General features: G+C 50.4%; 4 protein-coding genes across 4 annotated transcripts; 2 read left to right on the plus strand and 2 right to left on the minus strand.

Annotated features, from left to right (window-relative positions):
- Nucleotides 1-45: 45 nt before the first annotated feature.
- On the plus strand, nt 46-2144 carry BO97DRAFT_401042 (putative C6 transcription factor). The gene is made up of 3 exons (XM_025694321.1): nt 46-902; nt 968-1257; nt 1322-2144. Exons 1-3 carry the CDS (start codon nt 75-77, stop codon nt 1944-1946), a joined length of 1743 nt encoding a protein of 580 aa, XP_025546109.1. The 5' UTR covers nt 46-74; the 3' UTR covers nt 1947-2144.
- Nucleotides 2145-2796: 652 nt separating this feature from the next.
- BO97DRAFT_464897 (MFS general substrate transporter) lies at nt 2797-4835 on the minus strand (the record flags this gene model as incomplete). The annotated part of the gene is made up of 10 exons (XM_025699521.1): nt 2797-3023; nt 3080-3175; nt 3231-3298; nt 3353-3559; nt 3612-3689; nt 3756-3931; nt 3983-4177; nt 4234-4397; nt 4458-4500; nt 4554-4835. The coding sequence occupies 10 exons, from the start codon at nt 4833-4835 to the stop codon at nt 2797-2799; spliced, it is 1536 nt and encodes a 511-aa protein (XP_025546110.1).
- Nucleotides 4836-5352: 517 nt separating this feature from the next.
- On the minus strand, nt 5353-6757 carry BO97DRAFT_429785 (aldo/keto reductase; the record flags this gene model as incomplete). Its single annotated transcript, XM_025697388.1, has 8 exons — nt 5353-5528; nt 5602-5747; nt 5802-5857; nt 5917-6001; nt 6058-6254; nt 6311-6415; nt 6479-6625; nt 6689-6757. The coding sequence occupies 8 exons, from the start codon at nt 6755-6757 to the stop codon at nt 5353-5355; spliced, it is 981 nt and encodes a 326-aa protein (XP_025546111.1).
- A 226-nt stretch (nt 6758-6983) lies between these two features.
- On the plus strand, nt 6984-8442 carry BO97DRAFT_429786 (enolase C-terminal domain-like protein; the record flags this gene model as incomplete). The annotated part of the gene is made up of 7 exons (XM_025697389.1): nt 6984-7086; nt 7177-7291; nt 7350-7637; nt 7704-7723; nt 7802-7905; nt 7953-8216; nt 8269-8442. The coding sequence occupies 7 exons, from the start codon at nt 6984-6986 to the stop codon at nt 8440-8442; spliced, it is 1068 nt and encodes a 355-aa protein (XP_025546112.1).
- Between the last annotated feature and the right edge of the window lie 74 nt (nt 8443-8516).

Raw genomic sequence — 8516 nt, forward strand, 5'->3', positions numbered from 1 at the left:
CTTCTTATCAATTATCAATCAATCTCCTATCATTCTCACCATCACCACCACTTTCTTCTCTATCTACCCTCGTCATGAACCCCAAAGTCACCCGCTCATCACTGGCCTGTCTATCATGTCGCAGTCGACATTTAAAATGCGACGGCAAGCGACCGTCCTGTAGTCGCTGCATAGAAGTCGCCCAGCCCTGCGAGTATACCCGATCGCGTCGCGGGGGACTGGGTCGTGCAGCTTTGGCCGAACGGCGCAAGCGCTTGGCCGCTGCTGCAACAGAGACCAACTTACTCAATGAAATTCCGACGAGCATCCCAAAGCCCGCAGTCCCAACCCCGGCTTCCTTCTCAACACATATCGATCATACAGATCAGGAGATTCTTCTCGACTCCTATTACCGTCATTTTCATCCCTTGCATCCTTGTGTGCTACCCCAGGGTTACTTTCAGACCCTTCTGCAAGATCCCGACCAAAGAATCCGATGGCGGCCCCTGGTCACTATCATGAGCTGCGTTGGACATATCTACCATGCGCGCGAATGGTCAGATTCGTTGGAAGAACAAGCCGAGGCCTGCTTCGCGGAAGCCTCCTCGCTCGATCCGGTCCTGGTTCAATGCCGCCTCCTATACTCCACAGTCCTATTCTGGTATGAGCGAAAGGAAAAAGCCCTGTCCCAGCACAACTTAGCAGTAAAGCTTGCTCTCGATCTTCACATGTTCAAGCCACAATTTGCTCTGACTCATGGGGCCAACGACCCAATCCTGCAAGAATCTTGGAGGCGAACCTGGTGGTCATTGTACGTCTTAGATCTATTCTTCGCAGGTACTCTCGGCACGATGAAGTTTGCCTTCCTCAATATTGAGGCAACGGTGGGACTACCATGTGAGGAGCATGAATATCAGTCAGGTGTAAGAATCAGATCTTCAGATCTCCTGTAATTTGCCACAGACTCTGCGAGCTCACACGGGGATAGGAGATCCCACCCCCCAAGACCCTGCATGATTTCGATTGTCGCGAGTTTGCTCTCGACGATCCGGTCTTTTCTTCCTTTACCTACCTCATCGGTGCCGCCCGATGCGCCGCTCTGGCGATTTCCACTGCTCCGCGAAATACAGTCAAGGAAGACTCGACCCGTGTTATTCAGACTGCCGACTCGATCCTCGACGGATGGTTACTGTTGTTGCCTCAGAGCCGTAAGCAACTCATGAGCAAGACCGGAGAGATTGACGAGCTCATGTTCCAAGCGCACTTGCTCATTCATGTGTAAGCTTCTACCAGTTGAAGTCTTCCAGCGCCCTCGCAAGCCATACTCACCATTCTCCTGAAGTGCGTCCATCGGTCTACATCGGCCCTTTTCCGATCTCAAGTTCAATCCGGTCGAGGACCTATCTAGCTGCGCTCGGGAGCCACCTCCAGATGCTCCCACCCCGGACCTAGTCAACGTCCACACAGTGCGGGTTCTGCGTTCCGTCGACGCCCAAGTTCGGTTGTTGGCGCTACCTGTACAACGATTCCACCATACCCCGTTTGTTACCTGCATGATAAGTGAGGGCGCCCTGTCGCTGCTCTCGGCCTGTTACTGTCTCTTGGCGGGCACTGACCTGGCCATTGCCCGAGATCAAATGCGGATGATCATCGGATGTTTAAAGACGCTGGGTGAACTGTGGCCGCGGACTGCAAAGAATGTTCGTGAAATTCAGACGATTGCAAGCCATGTGCTTGGCCTCACCCCTGCGACCGCCAATGTGCGATCTAGGGAGAGTACTAGCTCTAGTGAGCTTCCTAGTCTGGTTCATGGAGATGGCTCACAAGTATCTGGGACAACCCCTGAGGGCTCGAGCTCTGACTCAGATCTACTTCTCTCTTTAGACTCCCTGCAAGATTTGTGTGGATGGTATAACATGGGTGATCTAGATGCAGACCCTTCGTGGGGCGTAGGAATCGGACTTTGAGGATGAAATCGGCAACAAGTCCACTGCGAGATTGGTATGCAGAGGTTGCCTCTGAGATCTCGAGTTCGGGCCAATCAATATCCACGGATGCGATGCTTCAAAGTATCCCAAAAGAAGAGTTGAGACTGGCCAATGAGCAAACCTCATGATCAAATGAGGATGATTGAATGAAAGAATGACCGTGGATGCAAGTTAGCCAAAAAGCAAATGGCATAGTGGCCAGAGTAGACGTCGATGCTGCTCTGCGGGTGAAAATCCTCGGTAGATATCATTTGACAAGGGCTTTCCACGGAGCCTATAGACGAATTGCCGGTGGATCTCAAACCCATCCACGAGCTAGTTGATGGCCTCAGTATCGGAGGCCTGTTACTCTAGCTCCCCTAATTCTTCCTTTAAAACGAACCACGCCCACTTGCATCGCAATATTACCTTCTCCATTGATAGACCCCGGAAGACAATTCAATAGCGCCGACACTAGTCTGTAGAGTGTTGGTCATCGACTGCCATTGACACCGAAGACTTATCAAATGCTCGTCGGTCCTAACCCTTGCCTCACTGCTTCATCTGTTGCAGAATAATGGTTGCTTTCCATAACAGTGGTATTTTACTCCGTATGTTCCTGTATACTTATCACTAGCCAACTAAGCTCTTAGGCACCCGAACTTAATGCTATTATGTTGATAGAAAAATGACAGTGAACTTGCCTATGCTGAACGAATGCATACGTGTTCATTTTCGCTCACTTGGTGCTCCTTTCCCTACGATAACATTTCTTACCGAACTCGGACAATGTGATGCATAAGACGTTTGCATGAAGACCACCCGTAATTAGCTTTCCAATTTGTAATCCCTAAAGTAGGAATCTGAACCCTTGGCTCACAGCCTGACCAGGTAACCCCTGTTCTTCGTTTTCCCGACGTTGGCCACTCGAAGGTCCCATCCCGGTTCCCTCTTCTCGATCCAGCCCCTTGTTCAGTCGTCCGAGGTAAATCCGCAGGATTGTGGCAAAGATGATAGTCATGGAAGACATCGCGATGTTTACACTGAATGCAGTGATATATCTTGGCGAAGCTGAGTCTGCAAGAGAGATCGTCAGATGACCCTTCATCTCACATGCTTGAATGCTAACCTACTCGGGTAGAGATAAGGTGTATATATCTGACAAACATTACTCAAGCAATTAATCAAGGCCAAGGCCGCCGCTCGTTTGGTCGCAGGACGCGGGAGAACTATTCTATGTCAGTCCTTGTTGCTTTCGAATGTGGATCAAGTAATCAATCGTACTATTAGAGATATATCCCAGTGCCACAACATACCCGGAATAGATTCCTGGAAGCATGATACACATTGCCCTATTCGTTCTTAGCGTTGACAGCCCATCACTGGGGACATAAGAAAACACGAACACGTATCGTGCGGCAAAAGAAGTGCCCGCCATAGCTAGAATAAATGCAACAATAGCAAGGATGGGAGGCAGGACCATGTGTAGATAACGCTCGCCTGTCAAATCCGCATGCCATGCATTGATCAAAACCAGGATGGTTCCGATCAGATATGGTGGTGTCGTGAGCAGCAGCGTCTGGATATTGTTCTTTCCAAGGCCAGCCATCACACTGCAACTGGTTAAGATCCCATTCCTTGTCGACAAATAATTCGAATGCATACCTGGGGAAGAACGTAGTCACCGCTCCTGAGGCAGTGCAGCCATAGATGGTTCCCAGTAGCAGCCAGGCTTTGATGTCACTAAACCGACAGGTCAGTTACGTGATTCAATTGAACTTGAGGGCCCAATCGCCCATTGTGACCTACAAAAATGCCAACTTGGCTCCATGTAACATGGATTGGTGCTGCTGGTCCACCCAGTCATCCTCGCCAATGTCTGCTTCCAATCGCCAGGCAGCCAGAGCTTTTTCTTCCTCTGTCAACCACGGAGTTGTTCTTGGTAAATCTGGAATGATGAAAAACGCGACGAACGCAGCGAATACCTGATGGGAAATTTAGCGTTCCTTATTTAAATGCATGAATTATGGTCTTACAGTAATTGAGCCTTCAATAATAAACAACCACCGCCATGCGTCGATGCCTCGTGCGCCATTCAGCCCACTTGTAATTCCGGCTGAGATTAGACCCGAAAATGCACCCGACAGCAACGAGCCTGAATATAACAGTGCAGTTCGCTTGACGAGTTCTTTTCGGGTGTACCACGCGGAAAGAAGATACAGGCAACCGGGCTATTACTTGATTAGTATAGTCGCAGTCATGTCGCTGTCACCGGTCACACACATACGAAATAAGCCGCCTCCACAAATCCCAGAAAGAAACGGCACAGTAACAGGCCAGTGAAACTGTGCGTGGCAGCGGTGGCGCAGGATATCACTCCCCATACCAGCATACAACCTGGGAGATAAAGAGACGGCTTTCCCAGCTTGTTCAACACCATATTGGATGGCACTGGTGGCAAGTAAAGGGCTTAGTGCAAGAAATGGTACAAAGGTCTGTATCCAGGCATACCTTGCATGAGTAAATACCCAACAAATAGGATGCTGACGGAGAGCTGGATGAAGGTTAGCTGTTGACTGGAGGCCGGTTCCTAAATAATGTACCTACCTGATACTGATCCCCTACTAGATGCAGGTCTTTCTCCAATCCAGCCAGCTTGGCAGCTGCAATATTGTTGCGATCCAAGTAGTTCAGGATATACATCACCACGATCATGATCAGCAGTCGAATGTCCACTTTTCCGACCAACTTCTTCTCCAGTTGTTCTCGTTCATCGCGGGGAAGGTTGCGGATGTTGAATGCCAGGTCAAAAACCTGTCGCTTCGTGGTGTTGCCATCATCACTGTATTCGAGATGGGATGAGGTGATATCTTTGGTCATATCGGCCATGGTGTCAATCAAAAGATTTGGCACGGGTTGCAATTAAGGTGAACAGCTGTGGAAATCCCCGAGTTTCTCCACAGTACCACAAGAAGGGTTGATTGCAGACTCGGATTCCACCAAGCTTAAATGGAGAAGAATCTGGGGTAATTTTGACTGGCATTTGCGGGGTAAGAATGGCCTGGCGAAGAAGACATTTACCCACTCAACCTTTTCTTTTGGCTTTATCGGAAAAGGGCCCCTTGGTCGGATACGACGAGTTTACTTCTTATCCGATAAGAAAAGTACCATAGCCGAGCACGACTAAGCGTACAATCTACATCGAAGTCAACTAAACCGTAGATAGTGTCCTTCAGACTTCGCCCTTAGATACCTTAGTTTTGACTACATTACTAAGTGGGTAGGGATACCCGGTTTTCCTTTGGTATAACCATGGTCCAAGTGGGATCCACGGGGGGCAAATCGTTATAGAAATCAGAAGCCTCGTCACATTCAATTCTATAGCTTTCAGATTCTACTTCACATATCACGCTTGAGCCTTCAACCGCTTCTGCTCTTCCGCCCATGCCAGTGCACTTTTCCGAGCGCTCTCTTCGCCAACCTCGCCAAAGATATCCACCCCGAGACGAGCAGGGAAGTTCATGCGTTGATGTTTTTCCAGACTCTGAATCGCGTTGAATGCCTCGGCGGGGAGCACAAAATCTGGGTGGTAGTGCGCATTTGTCAGGATTGCATTGTCAATAACTACCATATAGTGTATTTGTCGGACACGTACCTTGAAAGTTGCTCTGGATTCTCTCGGGGGTCACCGACTTGGGTAGCACAACGCTGCCGCGCTGAATCGCCCAGCTAATCAATACCTGTGCCGGAGTCTTACCCAGGCTTTTAGCGGTTTCAATGACTAGAGAGTCATCGACAGCCCTAGGTGCATGTCAGTAATCATAGCTCCTCCCTCGGATACTGCGTATTACAAACCGAGGAATATTATAGATGTTGTTTCCGAGGGGAGAGTATCCAGCTACGACGATGCCCTAGACGACCCCCAAGTTAGGAAGCATCTCAGGCACAATCCAGTTACATTCACACTCACTTGTTGCTTCGACCACTCCAGAAGGTCCCGTTGTTGGAGATAGGGATGTGCCTCGATCTGATTCACAGCAGGAGGGATTTTGGCTCTGCATAATAAGTCAGACGATTCGTGTTTTCGAGCGCGTGATTCCATTTCAAGTACGTCTTGAGCAATTCCTCGATTTTCTCGCGGGTAAAGTTGCTCACTCCAATGGAGCGAACCTTCCCCTTGGCCACCAAATCCTCCAACGCCGCCCATGTATCTTTGATTGGCACGTCAATCACGTCGATCAACCCCGTCTCCTCGACGATCGGCTGGTTGGTGGTTGTGGAATGACGGAAAGCGACCGGCCAGTGGATCTAGAACCATTGATCAGTCACGAATAAGAAGCCTTGGGACCATTGTGCCATCGTACCAGATAAAGATCCAGATAATCTGTTTGAAGGTCGGCAAGCGATCGGTTTAGGGCGGCTTCGACATGTTCGGGCTGATGTTGGGTATTCCACAACTTGCTGGTAAGCTGCAGCCACGTTACGGTCAGTCAGGGCTCCAGATCGAGCTTGGCAGGGGAGAGGTTGCGCACGAAAATCTTCTCCCGAGGGACTCCTGAAGCTTTGATGCCGTCTCCAACCTCTTGTTCATTGCCGTAGATGGCGGCAGCATCGATGTGGCGATAGCCACCTTTCAGGGCTGCAATCACGGCCTCGCGCACTTCATTCTTGTTCGATTGCTGGAGGGGTCAGACTGTCAATATCGAGTCTTGTGGGCACTGGGAGCAAAAGTTGAGACCTACCCAGGTCCCCAGCCCGACAGCGGGGATCTCATAGCCAGAGTTTAACTTGAAGGTGTGGCCTGAAGCCATATTGCGGGTGGTAATGAATGTGTAAGGATCTGCTGAGAAGGGAAGAAGAAGTCAAAAAGTTGGCACAGACAACATACACAGAGACAAACCCACTGAACGACGTGCCACCTAGGCTCCTTCTTGTTAGCCCCGCGCTCTTATCAATATCGAGAGTGAGTTAGACGCCATCCGTGCTTGAATGAAGCCAGCCATCTCGGATAAGAAGCGGGGGTGCTTTTGGTTTTCCATGCCTTTTTCCGAGTATGCGTTTTCCGATGGATGTTTTCCGACATCTCCTCTCGCTCCCATCCAGGCATGGAACTGCAACAAATACGAAGGATGCATACCGAGTCTGACCCCTTTGTCCCTTCCTTGCAATCATGGCACCCATCACACAAATTGAATATTTTGAGTTCTACCACGCTGGCTGTTCGTCAAAGTCACGGATGCCGATGGTAACAATGGCTGGGGCGAGGCTTCTCTCGAAGGTCATACCGAAGCCGTTGAGGGCTGCCTCGATGCCTTCACGGCACGTTTCCAGGGCATAGACGCCAAGTGAGTCGGTTTTGTATTCGTGACGATCGGCTCTTGCTGATTTTTTTGGTTTGCCTAGTGCAATCGAGCATATTTGGCAGAATGGCTATCGCATGGGATTTTACCGCGGAGGACCAGTGCTGATGAGCGCCTTGGCCAGGATCGATATTGCTCTCTGGGATCTCAATGGTGAGGAGCCTTCACCTGTTCCCCAGCCCTGCGCAAAGCTCAGACTGAATGTGCATCCTCTCCTAGCCCGACGACTGGGGTTGCCTATCTACGAACTCTTTGGCGGCAAAGTCCGCGATCAATTGCGAGTATACGCGTTGATTGGGGGTGGCCGACCCGGGGATGTGGAAGCACAAGCGTAAGAACCAAGGTCTAATTCTAGTGCTAGGTATGAGCTACTCTGATTTCGATTCCATCTCTGCAGGCGCGCCCGGATTACGCAAGGTTTCAAGGCCGTCAAAATGAACGCTACAGAGGACCTGGGCTGATTGGACTCTCCCCATGCACTGGACGCTTCGGTAGAGCGCTTGAAGACGGTCAAGTCGCCGGGTCTGGATGCTGAGGTGGACTTCCATGACCGCGTGCACAAAGCGATAGCTCTGCAGCTGGCCCACAAGCTCGCCCGTGTGAGCCATTATTTATCGAAGAGCCACTTCTCTCTAAGCAACCCGAGTCGATCGCAGTCCTGTCAAAGCTTGTGCCAATCCCCATTGCCCTGGGAGAGCGCTTGCACAGTCGCTGGGACATCAAACCATTCCTGGAATCCGCATCAGTAAGCATCCTCCAGCCGGATATCTGCCATGTAGGCGGCATTTCGGAGCTGCGCCGCATGGCAACCATGGCTGAGACCTACGACGTTGCCTTGGCCCCTCAGTGTCCCCTTGGGCCGATCGCGCTGGCGGCCAATTTACAGGTTGATGCCGTTTTGGCCAATTTTGTAATTTAAGAGATGAGCGTGGGGATCCTTTATAATCACGGGTCCGCAGTAGATCGGGACGTATGTCAAAAACGCCGAGGTCTGGACTGGCAAAGGCGGCTTAATTCGGCTGATGGACGGTCCGGAATTGGGAATTGAACTCGATGAAATGAAGATCCGGGCTGCAGCTGTCGATGCAGTTGCGTGGCGTAGTCCCAGCTTCCAGGGTCTGGGTAGAGAGTGGTGAGAATGGTAAGCATGATGCTATACACCTAGATAATCCCCGGGTTTTTGGTAGTAGTAGTAGTAGTAGTAGTAGTA

Source organism: Aspergillus homomorphus (genome assembly GCF_003184865.1).
Source record: "Aspergillus homomorphus CBS 101889 unplaced genomic scaffold BO97scaffold_79, whole genome shotgun sequence".
NCBI lineage: Eukaryota > Fungi > Ascomycota > Eurotiomycetes > Eurotiales > Aspergillaceae > Aspergillus > Aspergillus homomorphus.

Excerpts from the sequence above, each read along its gene's own strand:
- BO97DRAFT_401042 (XM_025694321.1), top strand. The coding sequence starts at position 75 with ATGAACCCCAAAGTCACCCGCTCATCACTGGCCTGTCTATCATGTCGC. Across the intron at positions 903-967 it reads AGCATGAATATCAGTCAGGT|GAGATCCCACCCCCCAAGAC; the intron begins GTAAGAATCAGA and ends ACACGGGGATAG. Across the intron at positions 1,258-1,321 it reads GCGCACTTGCTCATTCATGT|TGCGTCCATCGGTCTACATC; the intron begins GTAAGCTTCTAC and ends ATTCTCCTGAAG.